The following is a 24,440-nucleotide window of genomic DNA, read 5'->3' on the forward strand; positions in this document are numbered from 1 at the left end:
AGCAGTCTTCTTTTCCCAGAGATGTCTCCAGATAGTCTGTCTGCCTAAAAGTAGTCTAACTGGATGGTAATTCTCACTGGTAGATATTATGCATGATGTCACATCCCTTGCTTGTGAGCATCCATTCATTATGACCCCTGTTCCTAGGAAGGCAAATTGAGTTTTCTATCCATAAAAGAACTGTGCCCTTTCGACAGTCAGTCCTAAACCTAACAGTACTATCTTATCCGCCGACTTAAGGAGAAACCCACCTCCTCAAATCCCAGCATTACATTCACATTTTAGGGAATTCAGTACAATAAACCTCCTTGGAAAGCACATGTTCACATAATTCATGCTGTCTTTGAGGGTATTTAACTAATACATATGTTTTATTTCCAGACTTATGAAAATCAGCATCCTGAAGGTCCCTTGAAAAATGCCATCAAGATTCAGGCAATGGACATTGTGATGGTCCATGTGCACACAGTACTGTGAATGGGGCTGCTAACCAAATGGGTTCTTGTGTAGTCACTGACAGGTATTCCTGACAGCACTTTGACAAGTTTTCTGAATTAACGAGTATCTAAAAAGTATGAAAGACAAGGAGCAGACATTTTTGTTTGTATGAGTTAATTTCATCCAGAGCAGCATTCTTTTTCTTGAATGCAGAAGGGTAAACAAAGACTGTTCAGTGGCCACAGCAGCAGCAGGAGGCAATAACATCTCTCCAGACTTCCACAGCTGGGGTCCAGCAACATCACTGGCCCAGAAAACATGGTCATTGCCATTCTCAGACAGCCAAGGCCAACCTTACAGTGGACCATAGCAGTCCTCATTCTTCTTCTTCTGACCACCTTCCTTTGGAGGTGGTAGAAGGGAGATTCTCCCTCCTTGCCCCATCTTGGTTTACCATAACCAAGGAGAGATGGGCAAAGGATACCACAGAAATTGGCTGTGTTCTTTTACCTTTCTTTTCCCCATACATTCCTCTTCTGTGCCCTTTTCAGGTGTATGACCCACCTAAAACATCAGACAAAGAAGCAGCTGCAAAAGCTCTTTGACAAAGTGACAGTCCATGAGGTCCCATCAAACCACAACTGATGTAGATATTATGTCAGTCTGTTTTACTGCCAAAAAGAAAAATTAACTTCAAACCCATTCCAGACTTCAGCAGTCTATACATCTTTTCCTCAGTGAGTTCTTTTCTGCCTAGAGGAGAATGGATGTAGTTGGTGGGTCTTCCTGATACTTTAATACCCATAAAGATTGCAGAGCAGTTGAGGAAATTCCTTCGCTTTTGAATAGGAGCAAGTAATTAACAGTTTCAAAGTCTTCCCTTCAGACTTACCTTGGACCCCAGGATAAGCCTGAGGTGTTTGGCAGTAGCAACTGCGGCTGACATCAGTCTGCAGGGTAATCAGTGTTCACTTTCCCATGTGAAATCCTAGTGTCAAGGGGACAATTTTAAAATACAAAGGTGAGAATCTGCTTCACATGCTTTGTTCCTTAGGGGCTACAATGAGCTTAGTAAAGCCTCAATATTCACCATTACAGGTGCTGTTGTTCATAGGCTATTCCCTAGATAAGAATTGTCAGGCATTTTTAATCCTAGAGAAGGTTCAGGACAGATTAGGAGCAGTTCATATACTTTTGGTGAAGTCACTTCCCATGAGCATCTTACATCTCAGAGCCCTGGGGCTGATTGCAGCAGTGGCTTCATGCCAGAGATTAAATGGCAGGCCCCCTTTGCACTCAAAGCTTAGTGGTAATCAGAGAAGGATTCCCTGAAATATAACAATAAAGTTGTCAAAAGTATGACAAACTGCTTTGCTATGGCAGTTTGCTACAGTCCACTTGCTAATGAGGTGACCATTTACTCCAGAGATTCTAGTGATCACTATCAGAGTGGAAGTGCCTTCTGTTGAGTGGGAGGTAGCCATTTGAGGGGAGGAGTGGCCTAAGAACTGTGGTCTAACCAGGAGGCTCACTTGCACTTTAGTGTCCTAGAAATGACAGCAGTGCTTTTAGGGTTGCCACCTTTTCAAATGCCCAAAGTGGGACATGTTCTGTAGAAATGTCAGATTTTCCAAGACAAAACATACCTACAGCTGTGCATAGTTCAGAACTTTACTTTTTTGCACAAATAAAAGCTTATTCTAGTAACATTTGAATTGCTTATGCTACTTCACATAACATATAGAAGTTTCATATATAAAATAATTGTTTTATGCAACTATTAAAGAAGACTTAGGAAATATTTTTGTCCTGAAATCTCAGGACATTTGCTACTTTTTGATTTTTTTCGCAGGACACAACTGCCTAAAGAGGGACTGTCCCTCGCAAAGTGGGACAGGTGGTAACCCTAAGTGCTTTTTTGTCTCAGTCTTCCAGCAATTCCATCCTAAAAGAGCTCTGACAACATGGCCCTTGTTTGGTAAGCAAGGGGGGAATTCACTTTTACTCTTTATAGAGAGAAACAGCAGTAGCGTAACTGGGGAAGATGGTAAAGTGGTGGCATCCCTGGGCACAAAGTGTTAGGGGGCAGAATTGGCAGATATGATTGGTCTGCAGTTCACTACTGGCATTTAAATAGTGGTTTTGCATTTGCAGTATAAATTGAAGCACTTTAGCACTCCATTTGTGGCATAAGCTGTATCAAACAGTGTGCTACAGTTTAAACAGAAAAAGAATGTGTTTTTTGCAGAAAGTCATAGGAAGCATTTGTTACAGTTTAAACGGAGAGAAGTGTTTTCCCCCCAGGACTTGCTGAATTCAAAACTTAAGCTCTTTAGCTGTCTTTGTGGGGACTAATAGCATATACTTGCTACAAATGTAGCAGAGCTTTTTTTCCTCAAGTCTGACCTGGGGGGGGGGGGGGGGGCCAGATCAGGGAACGCCACCTAGCACTAGTATAGTTAGCTACACCTCTGAGAAGCAATGAAAGATGGAGTAGGCGTTCAAGAATAATAACTTCCTCAGTAGTTTATATTCCAGGAAAAACTAGTTGTTTAGTAGCCAGACATAGCCTTTGTTTACTAATGTGCTCTAAATGATGCAGTTTGTCCAAGGCCAATAAGATTTTCAAAAATGGAAGCATCCAGATTACAGCTTTTTGCATCTTCATACATTACTAGCTGTTTAAATATTTTTCCAGGCAGAAGGCTCTGCCATCAAACGAAAGAGCTTTTGATGAGGTTTATTAAGAGGGCAAAGCTTTTTGAAGTAAAGGTGATTTAGACAGCACATTTTGGCCCAGCTAGATTAATCTGCCTTTTTTGCAACCCTATATACAAGCCATTTCTCTTTGACATTTTCCAAACCAGAGGATTTTAACTTAGGCATCTGGAAGGACCCTTCTGGATCTCCATGCATAAAAGCTGACGGTGTAGTTAATCCAGTTCCATTGATAGTCATATCTGCTGTCTGTTCTGCTTGTAGAGGCTATATGTGAAAAGAAGTTACAAGGACAAATGAAAAAGGTTTACTTTAGACCTCTTTTGCACCCCAGTGCCTCAAGCTTTATTCCTTCTCTTCCTTCTATTACTGTTATACTGAGTCTCTTGGGCTCCACTTATTGCCCAGTTGGACTTTCCTGGTATACAGCGAAACAAAACACACACACACAAACAAGCACAAGGATGCATAAATAAATAAGCTAAACTATTTATCTATCTGTCTAGCTATCGTTCTGTTTCCATCAGAATTTTTTGACATAGGCTTTAACTATTCCTCCATTAAATTTTATTCATTTGACATTTTGAATATTCATTCTGGCTGGGACTTTTTTTTTCCCCCTAGCCTCCCTTAAATGTGTAAAACCTTTCTCAGGGGACTTTTCTTACTCACGTCTTCTCCTATCTGTGATCCTGTCCCCCTTGAGCAATTTACTTCATGCTAGAGAAGCTTTTCCTTCCCTCTTTGAATTAGTTGCTTCAGCAGAGTGTAATTTTCATTGGGGAGGGGGGGGGGTTCTTGTGAAATAAATAATTAGTAGATAAAATCTGTGCTTCATAGCTTAAGGATGTGGGACTCAGGCCTGACTGCTGATAAGTGTTCTTTGTGAAGTTTGATTTTTCTCCACATTTTAGGTGGATTTCTCAGGGTACCCTGGTTTACTCCCACCTCCTAAAAATATGCTACCCTGTTGCCCTTATATATGGCATCTATGATTGCCCTTGTGTCCTAGGTCATTTCTGAAAAGAGTTAGAACAGACCAAGTCACTAAATCAGTTAACTAATAAATAGCATAAAATAAAATATTTAAATAACCAATGCTTTTCCAGGCAGCTTTCCAGTAGTAGTGTTCTCTTTCATGATAAACACAGCAAAACATTGCGGACTGCCCCAGAAGCACATTTACCATAACTTTCTGCATATTCACATGATTCTGTAGCAATACTTATTTGGCAGGTTGTAGCCACACAGTCATAATCTCGCTCCAAATATCCTTGCAAAGCAATATAAGTTGAACTTCCTACCTCAATCCAGGTCTTTCTTTTGGGTCATAGTTATCAAGCATATGTTTCCTTAGGGAGCCCCACTAATATAATGCACATCTTGACTGTAACAATATTTTTGAACAGTCAAATGACTGCACTTTTTATGCTGCTTTTATAAGTGCAGATATAGCAATAATTCTCATTAGGCTGTACTTAAGTCTTAATATTCATCATCAACAGTCCCTCCACCTTCCTTTCCATTACATCCCAAAGTTTTTTTTTTTTTTTATTAACACATCAATCCCTGGACATTCTTCATACCCAAATATCCATCTTATATCTTTCCACAACAAATTTTAAAATTTCTTTGCATATCTTCCAGAAATCTCACAAACATATGATGCTGAAATTCATTCTTTGACATCAGTTTAACACAGCCATTCTGTATCATTCAGTCACTCTTTATACAGTTACATTTCCAGACTGAACATATGCACTATTGTTTTCCTTTCTTTGTATTTTTTGTCCCCTTTCTCCACATTGTATACAGTTTCCTAAGAAGAGGAACAACCAATGCCTCTTTCATATTAGGCAGGAAACACCCCCTGATCTCAACAAAGACCTCTTGATCTGGTGAATAATTGGGCTCAAGTCAAGACAAGCCTCTAGTAATCTTGAAAAGCCCAGGTCCAAGCCACAGCACTTAAGATGCACATAAGAAATGATCTACATGGCCTCATTATAATCCACATAGTTAATCTTGGGCAGAAGAAATCTGGACCATCCACAGTTGCAGTACCATAAGCGCCACTGGACAGATTGGCAACAAGAGACAATGTAATCTTAGTAACCTTCTTTGAAATGACCCTCCAGTTTCTTCATACTGGTAGAAAAGAAGTTTTCTGAGTGGCAAGACAGGCTTGGCTGTACAGCCTTCCAACCACCCTGAAGAGAGCAAACTTGATGACTGACAAGGCAGTGATTTCACTGGGTACAAAAGGTGCCTTCCTCACAAAATCACATTGTGGCCTACCTAAGTAATAGAATAACCAATTACGTCTGCAAATAACTGTGACAGAAATGCTTATCTTGTGGTCGTTGTTAGTTATCACATGGCTTCACAAATTTTTTGGCGTTACCATTGATGGATTCATACTTTACTCAGATGACTGTGTACATTGCAAAACATATTTGCCACAGCCCATGTACTAGTGTTTTGTAAATTTTTCTAATCTCCATTCTGAATATCTCTGTTATTGAGGTGGCCTCTTTATAGAAATATGATGCAGTACAACACTGAGTAACATATAGGACAGGCTGCAAGTTAAAGAATATCATGTTAATGGGACACATGTAAATAAATGAAGCATAATATGAAATCATTACAACTCAAGCAGAAAGCACAGAATATATGAAAAAGTTGATTGCTTTCTGAAACAGGCTACTGGAAGGTACTGTAGAGATGAACTTTTCTAAACAGTTATAAAGTTTGATATGGTGGTAATAACAAGCTAATGTATTCACTTTCTTTTAGGAAACTGAATATTACGAAACATGGTTAAATGACTACAAAGTGGAGCTTAGCTAGTGACTCTTCTTTTTAGTGTAACTTGCCTTCTAGTGCTTTTAGACATCATGCATCTAGATGATGTAGTAATTTAAATAAAACTTATACTTGTCATCCAACTGTATTAGCCACGGTGCTAGGCTTCAGAACACAGCAGTTACTAATAACTGTTCTGTTGTGTGTTGGTGTAAGATTCACATTAGTTGTCCATAATTCATTCATATTTCATATATTTAGTCACAGTTCACCACCTGTCTTTGCTGTGTATCACTTTTGGAAACTCGCTTATTCAGAAGGTGATGCTTTAGTAATGAAGTATTGTATCTTGCTGTGATCCTACTAGTTGTATTCCCCTCAGAAACCAATCCACCCCTTCCTATCACAGTGCTTCCCTGTCCAAGACCTGACTGACACTTGTGACTCTCCTTTCAGCTGTTAGCTTAACCCCTGTCTCTAGGAGTACCTGCCACTCACTTCCCCGAGGTGAAGTGAGACCAGAACAATATAGTCTGCTACCAAACTCCCTTTGCACTACATGCATGTTAGTGCACGCTTAGTAGAAAAAATGTTATGCTTATTCTAATACAGCATTCTTTATTCAAAGAAAATAGAAAGAATTTGAAAAGTGACATCAAAAGGAAGAGTGTAAAAGGAAAGACTCGTAATAGAAACTGTCTTTTAAATACAGGCCACAGAAGCCAGTTCAACGTTGCTTGAGCTGTCAAAACAATTATCTTAGATGAGTGCTGCTGCTCCACTTCTAAGCTGTTTGGTCTTCTTGCTGTATCACCAGGTTGACCACTTTTTTCCCTAGTACAGTACTACAGAGCATCCAGTTCATCGCTTGAATTAATTGGCTTTGTTGAACAGTGTGCATTTGAAATATCACAAAGAAGAAATGGGCTGTCCTGAAACAGCAGTTGCAGTCTAGCTGAATACAGCAATTTGAATATGCTTTTCTTTTTTCAGCAGCTTCATAAGGGTCCAGGAGGCTGTCCTATGGCAAACCACCAAGCATAAGTAATGACTAATCAGTATCAAAGCAGATTATGGTGTCTTGAATCACCTGACAAAGCTGCATGTTAGTCCTGCTGCTTCCAATTGCAGTTACAAAGTGTTGCTGCTGTGACGTGAGGTCTTGTTTGATGGTAGAATGGTTTCTATTTCAGTACCTCATCAGTCACACAGTCCTGAAGTTCTGACTTAACATTTCTGGAAGCCAGATCTGTAAAAAAGCTGATACACCATAGCCTTTAGTGTTCTGTGGTAACCCCATGATCTGAACAAGATGCTTATCAAACTCCTATCGTGGTTTTATTCTGCTACCCTGTGGAGCAGACCTTCCCAGTGCATGCTTTTGATGAGGAGTACAATGGCTTTACTAGGCTGTTTAACTGGACAATTACATCTGAAGATGCAGATGTTTCTTTGTTGTCAGGAGAAGAGTAGTTATTCTTACTGTAGTCATATTTTTGATAGTGCAGTCAGTTTTTCTTTTAATAGTCAAACTTCCAGAGGATAAAAGTTATTGCTTAGACAGCTTATTGTTATGTGCGTTATACCAGTTAACACATTTTTTTTCTTGTCCCGCTAAGTATAATGTGTGCTGTTTTCCTGTTTGAGCGACTACTACAGGGTGAAGGCAAAGCTTTAGAACTGATGTACTCATTATGGAAGGAGCACAGGGTGGATCATTAACACCTCTGAGGTTTGGAATGTAATACCTGTAATGGCATATGTACATTCTTACTTTCCAGAGCACTTTCTGAAAAATCAGGTTAAAAAGCATAAACAAAAAAATTGTAAATGTAATCAAAAAGGTACAAACAGCAATGTTATCAGCAAGAAGTCCTCTTCACAATGATAATGCATTCACAGTTTTTATATCAGTACTGTAATATATTCTAATACATAAAAAGCAATCCAGCATTAGATAGTTGTCTTAAGTTCCACCAACAAATTTTCAACTCTGGAAAGCTTTTTTGCCATTGTTTTTGCCTGCACACGTTTGGTCATCAGCTGCCCCCAGTACCTCTTCTTGTCAACCAGACCTAACCTAGCCTCCCCCAGTCTGTAACCTTCCACTTCCATCCAGAGTTGATGAGCTGTTGGTGATTGTTTCTTACCTTTTTTTTCCCACTCCCTGCAAGTGCCCAAGTCAATTTGGTGGGTGGATGGAGCATGTGGAGTGTGTGTGAGCATTGAACTACTTCTCACTTCCACAAGGGACTGAAACTGACAGGGCACTGTGCCACCACGCAGAAGTACCTCACAGTTGTTTCCCCAGTTTCCACTAGGAAACTCAAACCGCAACAATGTGTACTAAGAGTGAACCCCCCCCCCCAACCAGGATTGGCATAACCACCCTCCCCTGCCAGTACCTCAGACACCTGTGCTGCTAATCAAACTCTGGTCACTTGGGCTATACTCAGTGCTTTATTTTTGTACATCACATTACTAGCTACTCGTGCTATGGGAGCTGTAGAGTCTGAATATATAGCACCAGGATATGTTTATTCAGCCAGATGTGAGCTTTCATCTGACAGTAAGAAATTCCTTTCAGAGTGTTTCTTCATGGAGTTATTCTCAGAAATATGAAAAAATAGTGCTTGTTTTAATAATTGACAATATAAATAACACTGTCTCTGAAGCTGTATGATTTACAATGCAAATATCATCTAAGTTTCACCTGATGCTATATAGTATTTGTAAGGCACTTGGTTTTGGAAATATTAATATACATACACTGCGTATTTGCTAGCAAACAACTATCCGTATCTCCAGTATAGTGTAATATACATGGATAAGGGTAGTACATTTTTCTGTCTTCCACTATGGCATTTCACACCATGACCCACAGTGGCATGTAGGTCTGCAGTTATGACCATATTATTTTAAATATGAAAATGTGAATAACAATTAAAAACACTGATTAATATTTCCATTGCAGGACATCATAGGTTAACAATTCTAGTGTTAATTACACCTTCTACTTTCCTAAGCTGCCAGTTATTAATTAGAGGTCCATTAGTTAAGGAAACCAGCTCCAAAAATGTTGAGGTATCATAAGGAGCTGTGGGTGTTAGTAGGCATAAATGAGTTAGCTGCTAGAAATAGGTGATAAAGGTTTTGTATGCTGCTTTTGATGACTGAGTGTTGTGAATATATTTACTTAAACATTGAATATGTTTAAAATTTTAATGGTGGTAGGCAAAACATTGGTGTTGCCTGCAACCAGTTTGTTTAAAAGAAGAATAAGGAGCTAACATTTATTGTGATAGCGTCAGAGAGATGATTAGTAAACAGTATTCATTATGAGTGCTATGTTGCTGAGTCAGGGAATTGTAAGGTTGCTGATAGTGAAACTAAATTAATGAGTAAGTTAAGAAGAAATTGAGGTAAGAACGGGTAACTACTGAACATGGAGTGCATGATCTGTGAGATGAGTTAGACAGGATGTGTAGCAGGCTGAGTCTCTGCAAAAGGGTGGGGGAAGAGGACAGCTGCAGGGCCATTTCAGTCACAGGTAGACAGATGTAAGGAATTGTAATGATGAAAGTGTGTAATATTACAAGACAGACATGACTAATACCGCTGAGCCTTAAGGTGGGAAGAAGACCAAGAACAGAGGATGTAGGAGAAGGAAGAAACCACAGAAAATAAAGGCTGCCACTTGATCTTGAGACCTTTCCCATAAAATAAAAATATTGTCCAAGTAACAATAATATGTACGGATGTGTTTATAAAACTCACTCTTAAATACGTAGTGTGTTTCCCAATAAAGGAGAACCAAGTTAGCAAATATTGGAGCGCATGCAGGGCCCATTGATATGGAATACTTAGACTCTACCACTAATTTCCTTTCCTTTACCAGCACAGTGGAGATTGGATCCATTGCAGACCTAGACGTGCTTACACAGTGAACAATAATTTTGTGTCTCAAATTTACAGGAAATAATATTTTTCCAACTCATATTTGCATTTTGAAAGCAATCACCCTCACTTCAAAAAAAGAATATCATGAAGGGCCAAATGAAGAGGGCAGCCCCTGAGAAAGGAGTTTTGATAAAAAAAATAGATTTCGTTGAGAGCTTGTTTATAGGTAGAGAATACCCTAAACCCCTTATTGACACCATTAAGAAGGAAATCATAGACAGTCTGGGTTCTAAATGTTACCTTTTGATTAGGGGTAGGGTTACTAATACCCAGCTACTTTAAATATGACTATGGCAGGAACACACACTAATGATATGGGTTTTTCTAGGGCAATGGACATTTACTGTGTGTTAAGTTACAACCAAGACTCCTCACAAATTAAACAATTTATTTTTAAATATTGGAACATGTTTGCCATAATGCCAAACACTCTGAAAGTTTTCCAGAATTCCTTCAAAGTCAGCTATAGGAGAGGGGCCAACTTAAAGAATTTGTTTGAGAATGTAGCTTGGTGTAACAACTTTACACCATGTAAAAATAAGGGTGGCAGTTGTGCCCAATGTTGGATGTTGGCTAACAATTGTGAATTATTTTTACCCAGTCTAAATAGGTTTATTCCTACTGATGGGTATTATAATTGTGCATCTAAGTGAGTTATATACATGGCATATTGCACCACCTGCTACGCATTCTATGTAGGTAAAACTGAAAGATTCCTAAGACAAAGAATATACGGGCATGTATATGATTTAAACAGGGGTAAAGTTACCAATGCCCTGTTTAAGCACAGTTTGGTTTGTCCTACAGCAAAGTTTAAATTTTGGGTTACAGAGCAAATCCAAATCCCCGAACAGGGTGAGACTGGGAAACCAGACTTGAATATCAGGAAATGATATGGCAAATGTTTTTTGATGCCTGTGTTAGTCCAGGGTTAAATGATTACTTTTCTAGAATCCCTGCTTTGAAAACAAACGCTAATTTATTATGATTTATTTCAGTCATTCAACAAAGTATATCAATGAAGTGTTATTTACCTTGTATATATTGTATTGTCACACATTTATATTTAGTGGCATTTTTTTACCATGTCTCTTTAAAGGATTTCAATTTCATTTAATTATTTTTAACCAGTTATATGCATTGCTTGTGTATTTAAACTGTGAGCTAATTAACTGCACTATTCTGATGAAGTTTCCGTGGACGAAACGAAAGCTCTTAATCTGGTGTGGATATTTTTGTGGATACTGTGTAATTAAATCTTTTATATGTTTGTGCATTGCCTTGGTCATCATTTCAGGGTGTACGGACGTTTACTAGTTTTCTTCCCTGCAGTGCTGTGTATTTTTGGGTATTTGTGCTTCATTCTGCAGCATTTCTTTGTGGTTACCTATAATGAAAAATGTCATCATTCCCAAAATTAAGTATTCCTTATCTTTATTAGCATTTTTAGCAAAAATACACAAAAGCTACAGGAATATGAAAATAAAATATGTGATTTTATATTGCTGGTAATTAAGCATACCTACCAATGTGATCTCTTAGAGGTTCCCTTGGCTACTGCTTATTAACTGAGGTACTATGCTACTCAAATGTTCAGAATTGTCATGTCGGGTCAGTGCCTCCCACTAAAATTAACCTCACATGTAAGAGAATCATCATATTCATTGAAAGGAAGTCAGGATGCTAACATTACTTTGATGATACTCACATTTTGTCACTACCATAGGAGAAGGTACCTTGACTAAACTCAGCTAGCAGCATAGAATCACTTACTTGGAGTAATAGGTTCTCAAATAACATTGATGATTTCAGGAATAAATCGAAGTAACACCTTCTTAAATCAACTGTCTGTAATTGCTTTTGCGATACTGAATACATTGCTTTAGGCTTGTAGACTTACTGTAGCTGGAATATTTGCAAGTACTACACATAGGTACTACTTCTGAAAATGGTAGAGGAAGTAGAGGAAGTAAACTAGCCAATCATGGGATAATCTGAACTTCTTGGACAGGCATTATGTGGTTATTTGTGATATTTGTTATAGTGTGCTACACTTAAAATGTATTGCCACAGTGGTATTCATTGTTTACTTGTAGTATAGAAAGATGTAAACAATTGTTTTCCAAATGAAAGATGGAGTTTTAAACTTAATACTTTATCTTTTCAGGTAAACTACTGGTGACTAATTTACGAATAATTTGGCATTCCCTGGCACTTCCTAGAGTTAACCTTTGTAAGTATAGTATACTGTTTTTTTTTTAAGTGAACACACTGGTGGTTTTTGATGTATGCCATATTTCTAAAGCTTCTGAATTACAGTATCTTTGTCTTCCCTCATATGTCAAAGATGGTTTCTTCTCATTCTCAATGTCAAGAAGTCCAAGTTCCGAATGGTCACTGTCCACTCCATCGAGCCTGTGATGCACAAGGATGATTGGATGTGTTCCATAGATCTGCAGGACGTGTACTGTCATATAAAAGTAGACAGGTGCTCCAGGAGACATCTCCACTTTCGAGTAGGGGCCGATCACTACCAGTTCAGGACTCTGCCCTTTGGTATCACCACAGCCCTCCAGGTCTTCACCAAGTGCATGGCAGCAGTCGTAGCTCACCTGAGATTGCAGAGATTCCAGGTGTTTCCGTACCTAGATGACTGGCTCCTCACAGCTTCCAAGAAGCATCATCTGGCCACTGCCTCTCAGTACTTACTCCAGCTATTCGACCAGTTAGGCATTACAGTGGATCTCCCAAAATCGAACCTGATTCATTCCCAAAATTCAGACTTTACCAGGATCCAGTTGGACAGTGTGTCGGAGATTGCAGCGCACCCTCTTTGCCGGGTACACCTCATCAGATCTCATGTTCAATGTCTTCTTGATCTGTCTCCTCCACAGGCCCGCCTTTGTTCTCAGGCCTTCCGGTCCATGGCTGCGGCGATCTTTCTAGTGCCATCAGTCAGGTTCTGCATGAGGGTTCTGCAGTGGACTCTAGTGGTTTAATGGTCCTCCCTGGCTCATCCTATGACAACTCCGATCTGCCTCACACCAGTGTGCAGGCATCACCTCCTTTGGTGGATCCAGTCTCCTGACCTCCTAGCAGGTTGACCATTCTCACTTCCTCGCCACACTGACCACGGACACTTCCCTGTTGAGGTGGGGGGCATTTTCAGGGAAAGACCCATGGTCCGAAGCAGAGACCAACTGCAGATCAACATCATGGAGATGAGGGCAGTCCTCCTCAAGTTGCAAGACTGATTTACACCAGTAAGTGGAAACGGTTTTCTATTTGGGCTAAGCAGTGCAATCTTAATCCAACTTCAGCTTACATTTCAGATATCTTGCTCTTCATGTCTTCTCTTTCTCCTTTCTTTCTTTTTCAGGGCGGATCTAGTTTCTTGACTGTCAAAGTGCAATTGGCAGCTATTTCCAACTTCAGTGTTTGCAAAGAACTTGTCTTCTCCTCTCTCTTGGGTAAAGCTTTTTTAAAAGGGGTTCTTCTGCTCCGACCTCCTGTCCTTCACCTCCTTGGGACCTTTCTTTTTTGCTGCAGTCTCTCATACAGAGTCCATTTGAGCATGCTGCCACATCTGATATCAAATTCTTGTCATGGAAGACGGCTTTTCTAGTAGCCATAACTTCAGCTAAAAGAGTTTCAGAATTGCAGCCTCTTTCTATCAAAACCGCCTTTCATGGTTTTTCATAAAGATGGAATGGACCATCGAACTAACCCATCATTCATGCATAAGGTTGCCACAGAAGCAAATCTGAACCAGTCAATCCAATTACCAGTCTTCTTCCCAAAGTTTGGTAATAAAGAGGAATATCCCTTGTATACACTAGATGTGCATAGACAATTGTGTTTCTACTTAGGATAAAGAGTTTCCACAAGTCTGACTAGCTGTTTGTGTCATTCTCTCTTAACAGGAAGGATCAGGCCAGGCCGTGTCCAAAATAACTATCTCAAATTGGAATTCAATGTGCATTTCCTTTGCTTATTTATCCAAAGGCTTATCCTTACCAGGTCAGAGCTCATTCTACTAGGTCAGTGGCTACATCAGCTGCCTATTTTGCCCGTCATTCCATAGATAACATTTGTGCGGCAGCCACCTGGACTTCTCCTCACACTTTTGTTAGTCACTACAAACTTGACATTGTCTCCAGGAACAGGGCTTCCTTCAGCTCTACAGTTCTTCGGCATGTCCTTCCATGAGACCGCCCACGATTTAGGGTAGCTGGGGTCTCAGACCCAAGAGTGAGGAATAGTGACATGGACAACATCAGATAAAGAGTTATGTACTTACCCTAATTTGGCGTCTGTGTTATCCTATGTCACTATTCATCACTATCCTTCCCTCCGCCCCCCATCCTGCAGGATCTAGAGGATGTGGAAATGTCCTATGTGGTGGTCAAGGTCTTCCTAAGCTGCGTTCTAGGTTAGGGCAAACTTGACCTGATGGGTTAGAAGGCAGCAAGGGATCATGGGAATGGGAGGAGCTCGAGTCTAGAAGCTGTCTGTAAAGTTGCTGGCTTGGATCGGATGTCTGATCCAAGACTCAAGAGTGATGAATAGTGACATAGGATAACATAGATGCCAAGTTATGGTAAGTACAGAACTTTTTTTTTTTATTCTTCTTACTTGGTGTGGTTCTGCTCTGGGTTTAAGAAGTGCTGCTGAAAGAACAAGATCCTGCTGCAACATAAACAAGAACCTCCTTTTACTGTTTTGTAGAGGTTCTTTTGTAAAGACTTTATAGCAAGCACTCTGAAGAACAGAAGGAATCAGCTTAATATGTTTTATGAATTTAAAAATACCTTTCCTCACAAAATGCAGGATTACCTTCTCTGGAGACAAATCCCTTTACCTCTGCCTTAATATTTTACCTAGGCCTCCACAAAAGTTCTCAAGTGACCAAGCACCCCCAACATTGCTCTCTAATGTCAAAGCCAAAAACACATAGAAGAGAGTGTTGAAAAAATTGTTTATCAAGAGGTGCAGTGTAAGTCTCCTGTGCAGTTAACCATATTGGAACCTCTAGTTTGGCAAATAGAGAAGTTTGTCAAACAATGAGATGAGACCTAGACCAACTTCTCAAAAGAGCCTCTCCCTTTGAATCTGATTATGACAAGTTTGCATACTGCCTTTTGTGGGCAAATTGCGAACTCTGCTGCACTATAGCTTTCTGGTTATGTCAGGGGGGAGGGCTGCTTCTGTTGTTTTTTTTTCCCCTTGAATATATATCTTTTCTGTTTCCATTTATGATCTCCTTGTCATTTGCACTGATTCTGGGGTTTATTTAATTATTGATTCATTTGAATTTGTTAACTAGGGTAGAGCACCGATCACAGATGACAATTTCAGACTTTGTCCTGGGGAAAATATGCACATTCCACTGTTTTTATGTCTTTGCAATTGTATAATGATAGAAATTAGTTATAAACATTATACAGGGATATATTTACAAATATGTAAGATGTAGTCATTGAGTTTGAACATACTAATATACAGTTAGTAGTAGGTCACAAAGATAAATAGTGTATATCTGTAATGCACATATTCTTGCAGCATGTATTTATTCAATTAATGACAAATTGGAATTGGAATTATAATGCTGAGTAGAAAAATAGATTTAATAAAGAGATAACGGGATGGATAGCCACCCTGCAGTGTGAGCATTATCTCTAGATTATTGTAACTGTTGAAGTGATACCCCAAACCCATGTGCAAAAATGGGAAAAGGGAGTTATGTTTGGATGGATGGATGGATGGATTGGGTGGATGGATTGAAGCTGGTGTGAGATTATGGTATAGTTAGATAATGTAATTTGGGATATGACATTGGCATTTGGCCATTTGCTGGAGGTGCACTTTCAATTGTGGTCAGAATTTTGGGTAGGAGAATGTGTCTTTAAGAGATGATGGTATGGATTCCCAATGCTTAGGGCCTACTATAGAAAAGCAATAGTAAGCATACTGGTATTTAATTTGAGGGATCTGTAATGTGGGTGCTGTGAGATCTGTGCTTCCAGTATTACACGAACAAGAGTCTCTTATTAGTTTGGCTTGTAATAGAGCAAAAGTTTGGATCTGATGTTGTTAATTTTCATTCATTCCTCAACCACTGGATTCAGATCTGACTCAACCTTTACTATAGCTCGTGGCCAACTGAAACTCTTGAGCTCCTCACTTCCCATAATGCACCAACCCCTAACATACCCCAGATCTCATTTGCCGCTGTCGAGTACAGACGTGGTCAGCTTTGCTCATGAGTGAATTTAAAGATAAGTGTTATTCCAACAACTTTTTCCTTCCTTTTTTTTCTATTTTATTCCTTTATATACTTAGTGTATTTGTCAATTACTATTGTTGGTATTTTTTTTCTCATTTCTTAAAGTCTTAGAACTTTATAATTTTTTTCTCTTACACCATTGTTGTATTCTCCTGTACCATTGTCAGTGCTTTTTCTTTTTTTCATTCCTCCTTATCCTTTACAAAAAAAAAGTAAAAATGTTCCCGCTATCTTGTTTTTTGTCAAAATGTCTGAAAAAGGTTTTAAAAAGTGTAGGAAGTGTGGCCATATGCTACCTTATTCAGATGCACATGATCTTTGATTTCTGTTGCTTAGGCCCAGAGCATCTTGATGTAGAATGCAATATTTGCAACAGCTTTAATTCTCGAGCAATAGCTGACCATAGAAATAAGTTGATATTAAAGGGTCTACTGCCTACTACTTTTTCCAGATAACTTCAGAGGAGACTTCAAGAAAGTCCCTAAAGAAGTCGGGCTCTTCAACTTCGTCCTCAATGAAGCCACCACTAAAAGTCCAGGTCAGATCCGAAGACTTCCAGCTTGAAGACTTCGACAAGATCCACTAAAGCATCCTTGCATCTGAGTATGTCAGATTCTAAATCACTTCCTTGGACCCAATACTGTTCCTACCTAGACCCAGTGCTGTCTATGGTCCCTTCTCCCTTTCTAGAGAGAGAGAGAGGACATTCCAAATCTCCATTAGTTGCTTCAACTCTGTCTTCCATGAGTCTCACTGAAGCCAACATGGCTAGAACGATGAGGAAGTTCCTCTTGGTGCTGATACAGATGAGAGTTCTCTTGGCTCATACCTCTTTAGGTCAGGAAGTCTTGGCCAGCTCTACCCCCTCCAGTATTGGCTCCTTTTCCGATTCGATACTTTGTTTTGGAGTCCTTGGATCTGAGTTTGCCTAGATATTCTGGATCCGGATCTGAGGATAGTCATGTCCTTGGATCCGAGGGTTTCTCTGAGCGCCACTGCTCTGAGTTCGGAGCTAAGTTGCTCTCAGAGCTGAGGCATCCCAGTTGGATCCGAGGTGTTGGCGTTGACTCTGAAAGTTTTGAATCCATCTGTCTCCCTTGGAGCCTTGGGTTTGGACAGCTCAGCTCTGATCTCTGCCTTAGATAGATAGCCTTTGGGGCAGAGAGAGGCAATGGAGCAGAAGCATGGCTGTTTGGCTCCATCAGTTTCCTTCTCTTTGGGACAGTGTCCCTTTGAGATAGCTGAGAGAGTGTTTTCTGCTTCAGTGGGACAGACGTCTCTCCCCCCTCAGTGTCTCTGCACCTTGACCAACAGCATTCGATTCCACAGGGGCAGCCAGACCAACTTCTCCAGGCTACCCAGCAGGGTATTACCATTTCTTCCGACACTTCCCTTGAACATCCCACCAAGGAAATACCCCAGAAGAGAAAGTGCAAAAGGAGGCACTTAGACTCCCCACAGGAATCTGTCACAGAAGACACCAATTTCAATGAAGGGAAGGGATCCTCTAGATTACCACCTGAAGACATCTCATTTGGAAACATTCTAGAGATCCTCAAACAACGGAGTGGTTGGACCTCCAAGAATCCTTCCCCAGAGGAATCAGTATTCCTGGAGGCATTTGGATCTACCTCCTGGGTGACTCTGCCTGCTGATGAGCTCATTGATTTGAACTCTCAGCAGGCATGGAAGGAATCTGATGTGGTCAAACTTATCCCCAAGAGACCAGACTGAATTCTGGCACCACCGACAGGAAGGGAATTCTGAAGCAAGGGAGTATTAGTAGATGCCATGGTCATGGCAGCAGCCATGAAAAGAAACTTGTGGAACATAATTTCACTGTTCATCCCCCTAACAGAGAGTCTAGAGCTTTGGACAGATTTAGGAAGTGTGTCTATGCTTCAGCATGTTTTGCTCTTAGGTTGCTAAACTCTTTGGCACATTTCACTAGGTTGCAAACAAATTTGATAAAAGAACTGTCAAGTACTCTTTCAGGAATCAGTGCTGCAGAGACTTAAGCTTTGGTAGCCTTGCAGTTGGCAACCCTACAGTCAATTTCAAATTTGTTTATGAGGATTATCTCTCGTGCAGCTGGGGGTACCTCAAGGGTGTCAGGTTCAGGCATCTCAGTAAGGAGTCATGCTTGGATGCACTTGTGTGATTCTGCGGAGCTCTTCAAATCTTCTTTAATCAATGCTGCCTTTGACAGATCGTCCTCATTTGGCCTCAAAGTGAAGGACATACTCTCCAGGTGTGAGAAAGATGGAAAGACTTTCCCAGCTTTAGGAGTATGTTTTCAACCCCTCAGAAGACCTTCTCTAGGAACCAGTGAGGGGGATGGAAAATGCGGTTCAAAAAGGCTCGGGGTCCTTTCCAAGATCCACATGGAGGTGGTTCCCCAGGGGCAGAGGGTGGAATGCTAATGGAAGACGCGCCAACACGGCAGAAGTGGCCCATAAAACCAGGGCTCAGGGCTCTAAAGATGCTGTCTTTGGCAGGCCTTACCAGTGCTCCTGAAAGGAGATGCAATTGTCCCTCTCTGGAGGCAACCAGCAGTCGTTTATCCCTGCACCAGAGAGCCTGGCTAGAAATAGCAAAAGATGCATGGGTGCAGAGGACTATTTCCAGAGGTTATGTAATTCCCTTTTCCCTTCTACCTCTGTCCTCTAAAAAGTTTCCCTATGTTCCACCTAGTCAGAGGAAAGTAGCAGCACTAGAAATACAAAAGCTGATAGAAGAATAGTCACCAAGAGGTCCCACCAAACTAGAGAGAATCCGGAACTTGAGTTTCTTTTTAGTGCTAAAGAAAACAGGGGACTGGAGACCAGTTCTGTATCTCAGCAAATTGAACAAGTCAGTTCAACACTCAAAGTTTCAGATGGTCACAGTTCAGTCCATCCTGTCGTTTCTAGGCAAGGATGATTGGATATGCTCGATAGACCTTCAAGATGTGTACTGTTACATAAAAGTGAACAGCTGGTCCAGAAGGTTCTTGCACTTTGAAATGGGAGCCTGTCATTACCAGTTCAAACCCTACCCTTTGGTCTCACCATAGCCCCAAGGGTGTTTACCAAATGCATGGCAGTGGTGACAACTCATGTGAGACTACAGGGATTAAAGGTGTTTCTGTATTTAGACGACTGGCTCATCACTGCCCTGACCAGGCATCTACTCATAACACTGAGACACCAGGTACTCCAGACTTGCTCCCTTTTAGGAATCACAATAAGTTACAAAAACTCTCAATTGCACCCACAGGGGCAATTTTCAGTAGAGTATCTGCAGCAGCTTCACTTCCCCTAGCTAGGGTAAAGACATTGAGATTCCAGGTCATGAAAATTATTCAGAGCACCAAAATTGATTCTTCAACTCTTGGGGTCAATGTCAGCTGGCATAATTCTGGTCTCCCTGGAGAGATTTCATATGAGAATTCTTCGGTGGATGCTAGCATCTCAATGGTCAATTCTTTATCAACGGATGTCACTTCAAATAAGGATCATGCAAGCATGCAAAAAATACCTTTGGTGGTGGATAAGGTTAGATCAGGTCCTACAGAGCCGTCCGTTCATTCTCTCTCAGCCTAAGGCCTTAGTCACCATGGAAGCATCACAGATTGGGCGGGTGGTGCACTTCCTTGGGAAAACAGTCCAGGGCACTTGGTCCCCCGAAGAGGCCAATTTGCATATAAATGTCCAGGAGATAAGAGCTGTGCTTTTAGCATTGCAAGCTTTTAAGGATGCTCTACCTCTAGGGACAATTGCAGTTCAAACAGAGAATATGTCAGTAGTTTGGTACACCAACAAACAAGGAGGAACCAGATCTTACCCCTTGTGTTGAGAAGTACTTAGAGTGAGGCAATGGGTGATCTCATCCAACTGCTTTCTGATAGCAATGCACATTCTGGGGAAGTCCAGTGTGATAGCAGAGAAATTGAGCAGGTCCATTCTACTACCTCATGGGTGGTCTCTGAACATAAAAGTGACGGATGCAATTTTCCATCATTGGGGCCATCCTTGCTGTGATTTTTTTGCGTCTCCCCTAAACAACAAGTGCAGCAGCTTTTTTACCGTAATATCCCCGATGGGAATCACCGAGGGTGCACTGCTCCACGATTGGCCCTCTGGTCTTCTCTATGCTTATCCACCAATGCCCTTCGTTCTCAAGTTTCTACAGAAAGCTGCAAGGTTGAAGAGCAAAGTCATCCTCATTGCACCTTACTAGGTTTGGTTCCCTTTCCATTGGCCTCATCTTCTTTACCCACTTTGGATTCTGGATCCAATTCTAGACCTCCTGTCTTGCCCGACAGGCATGATTCATCTGGATATCTCAAACCTAAGGCTCTGCTTCTCTTAATAGCCAGATAACCTATGCTCTCGTCTCCTGTACATTATATACTTTTGTCTTGTCATAAAGCTTCTACTAAGAAAGTTTAGAAAAATAAATTGAAGAGATTTGTTTGTTGGGTGCATCGAAAACATATTGATCCCTTTTCAGCCCCTACACAAAGTGTCCTAGAGTTTTTGACAGAAATTTTCAATGAAGGAGCTAGCTCCTCTGCCATTAAATTTCAGTTGGTGGCAATCTCTAACTTTCATGTAGAGTTGACAGTTCTTCTCTAGCCTCCACTAAGGTATGCAAGGCCTTCCTAAGAGGAACTGTTTTACTTGGACCACCTTATAAAGATCCTACTCCTCCATGGGATTTGGATCTTTTACTACAGGCCTTAATCCATTTAACCTTTGAACCAGCAGTAAAATATGATTTCTGGTAGCTATTACCTCTGCCAGAAGAATTTCAGAACTTCAAACATTATCCTCTGAACCTTCTTATTTGATTTTCCATAAGGATAGGATGGCATTAAGAACCAACCCTTCCTTCCTCAGGTGGTGTCAGAATTCAGTATCAGTCAGTATATTAACTTTCCCGTTTTCTTCCAAAATTTGAAAACAAAGGTGAATAATGTTACACTTGCTGGATATTCATAGACAATTGCATTTTACTTACGCAGAAACAAAGAGATTAGAAAGTCTGATCAGTTATTTATATCCTTTGCAGACAATAAACTAGGCAAATCTGTTACAAAGATAACATTGGTAAGATGCATTACTAACTGCATATTGTTTGTCTATAATAAATTGGGCATTTCATTATCAAAACCTTTAATTTTTTTATTTTTATTTATTTTATTTATTTTTATTTTACATTTGTTGACCGGGCTGGTCCAGCTGGATATATTTCCATTTTCAGTAGAGGCCCTGGGAGAAAAGCTCCACATATAAACCACCACCACACAAAAAATGTTTATAATAAGCAAGAAAGGTATTACAGTTTAAATTATGGGAAGACTATGAGACACACTGCATTAATACATAATACACCTTGAGATCATTTTCCAGTATGAATATCTAGGCAACCCCAAGACATTATTAAAATACATTTAAATCCTTGGTTATTCTAGTTTACTCCAGACAGTTACTATTTCCAAGGGGTTAAACAGTAACAGTAGAAAAAGGAGAAAGTATAAAGAAATGGCAGGAATACTACCTTCAGGATACATTCATAGCCAAGTAGAAAAGATAGCTAATTGTGTCTAAGTAGTAGTAGAGATAGCTTATAGGTGCTACTAATTCAGAGGAGTAGACAGGAAAGAGTGGAGGAAAGTAGGAAGTCAAGAGATAACAGCAGAGAAATCCAGAGGATCAGTCTGGGTAACAGCAAGGGCATAGCCAGTGAGTTTTAAGGTGTTTCTTAAGACTTTGTTTAAAGAGAGGAAGGGATGGAAGTGAGGTTAGGTCAGATGACAAGAGGTTCCATTGTTTTCCAGTGGTATTGGAGAACAGTGAGTCCCCAGCTAAGTTGTTACACTTGGTGGTACTAGCTAGAAGTTTATTGGAAGAGCATAAGGAATTAAGATTCCTATAGGGTGCTATAAGGTTGTTGAGTATTGGTGTGTTGTTGGGTTGGTAAAAAATCTTATGAACAATGGTAAGTTGGGAAAGTATCAGAAGTTTTTTTAGTTCGAGCCAGTCTAGCTGGTGAAGGTTAAGACAGTGGTGAGTTCTAAATGGGTGTCCAGTGGCAAATCTGGCAATACTATTATAGGAGTTGGCTAGTTTGGTAAGATTATTTTTTTTTAGATTAGTGTATATGGGTGCTGCATGCAGAAGAGTTGAAATTAGATGGGAGTGGGCAATAGTCATTCTGGCTGTTGGAGTTAAAGGTTTTATCCTATATAGGGAGCCCAGTTTTTTATTAACAGATTTAATGGTATTATTAATGTGATTGTCAAAGGTGAGGTTATTATCAATTGTGATTCCTAATAGCTTGGTGGAAGAGTCGGGGGATATAAGGGTGCCATTATTGGATTGAATGGAGTAATCTATGGGGGGAAGACTTACTGTTTGTTGTAAACAGTAGTAGCTTGGTCTTTTTGGCATTCAAAAGAAGGCACCGTTTCAAGAACCATACCTCTACTGTGTTGAAAGCTGTCTGGGTTAAAGTTTGAAGTTCAGATATAGAGTTGGCATAGCATATGATCGTAGAATCATCAGCATGTTGTATACAGGTGGCTTGAGGGATAGCTACTTGAAGGTCATTGATGAATAAAGAGAAAAGAAGAGGGCCAAGAATAGAGCCCTGAGGGACTCCAAGGGAGATAGGAAGGTGAGATGATAGTTGATTCTCCCAAAGAACAGCTTGCTGTCTATTACTAAGGTAAGACTTGAACCAGAGAATTGCTTTGGCATCAAGAGAGAGGGATGACAGAGTGTTTATGAGTAAGAGATGGTTAACCATATCAAAGGCTTTAGACAGGTCGATGAAGAGTGCTGATGAGAGGGTGCTATTATTACGGTTATTATTAATGGTGTTGGTGAAGGATAGGAGAGCTGAGGTGGTACTATGAAAAGGCCTGAAGTCATGATGACAGCTTGCTAGAATGTTATGTTGAATTAAGAGTCCATTAGCTGATGGTGAATACATTTTCCATAATCTTGGCTAATGGAGAAAGGAGAGCTATAGGCTTGTAGTTAGAATAGTCATTAGAGTTACCTCCTTTGTGTAAGGGAATAATGTGGGAGATTTTCCAGAGATCTGGAATGGTTCCTTCAGTTATGGTACGGTTTATCAGGATGGATATAGGATAGGCGACTACTTTACTTTAGCTACTTGCTGTAGGTATTCAGATGGAAACTTACCGGCAGAGGGGGTACAAGGCTTAAGTTTGTGGATAAGTTTTTGGATGTAAGAGGTAGAGATGGGTTGTAGTTGGAATGTTGGCCGAGTATCAGTTGGGGAGTTAGGTAGATCTGAGTTGTCTGAAGTTAGTTGACTGGCTAGAGTTTGTATGGTGTCTGTGAAGAAGGTATTAAAGGCATTGGCAGTTTGATGGGAGGTGTTGTTTTCTGACCCTAGAGGGGAAGGAGTGCTAGAGTGGCCTGGATGAAGGAGGTTATTTAAGCTTGCCCAGAATTTGTGTGGATTGTTGTGGTGAATTTGCTGCAGTTTTCAATAGTAGATTTTTTTTTATCAGAGAGAACAGCTTTTTTGTAGCATTTCTCAACTGTCTAAAGGTTTGTTGTTCTGAGGTATTTCTGGTTGCTCTCCACTTAGCCCAGGATTTACTTCTAAGTAATATTTTTTGTCTGGTATCTTTTGAGAGCCAGGGGGCAGGTTTGGATTTTCTTCTAATAGATCGTTTAGGTGCATGCCCCGTCGAGGATTGTTAAGAATTTGTTATTGAAATATATAACAGCTTCTTCAAGAGGGAGAGTTTTTAGAGGGTTCCAGTCACAGGCACTAAGTTCCATTTGAAATAATACAGGCTGAAAGTTTTTCTTGGTTCGAGAAGTCCTATAGTTGGGGGCGTTGGTAATGTCATTCTTTTGTCTTATGATGCAAGTAAGCATGTGATCACTTACATCATCAGGCAAGGTTCCTACTTTATAAGTATGTTCTTGTTTATTGATTTATATCCAGTCTAGTATAGTTTCTTTATTGTTTGGTTTGTTAATTCTAGTGGTGGTGGTGATAGTTTGGTTAAAGCCATGCAAATTAATATGAGAAGAAGGATTATCTGTATTGATACTATTCCAGTCAGTATTGAAATCTCCTAGAATAATTGTTTCTTGTGGGTAAGTAGTAGATATCCAGCATAGGGTATCCTCTATTGTAGTGATGTTATTACCTGGGGGTAGGTAGATACAGATTATGTATAGTGCTTTGCTGGAGT

At 40.2% G+C, this 24,440-nt stretch overlaps 1 protein-coding gene across 1 annotated transcript in view; it reads left to right on the plus strand.

Moving 5' to 3' along the window:
* Positions 1-24,440, plus strand: part of BBS5 (Bardet-Biedl syndrome 5) — a 793,745-nt gene that overhangs the window by 18,440 nt on the left and 750,865 nt on the right. The window contains exon 3 of the mRNA XM_044075486.1: positions 12,092-12,157. Within this exon, the coding sequence (XP_043931421.1) occupies positions 12,092-12,157 (66 nt within the window). The remainder of the gene's footprint in view (positions 1-12,091; positions 12,158-24,440) is intronic.

Source organism: Protopterus annectens, chromosome 6.part1, assembly GCF_019279795.1.
Source record: "Protopterus annectens isolate FY-2018-M chromosome 6.part1, PAN1.0, whole genome shotgun sequence".
Classification (NCBI taxonomy): Eukaryota; Metazoa; Chordata; order Ceratodontiformes; family Protopteridae; genus Protopterus; species Protopterus annectens.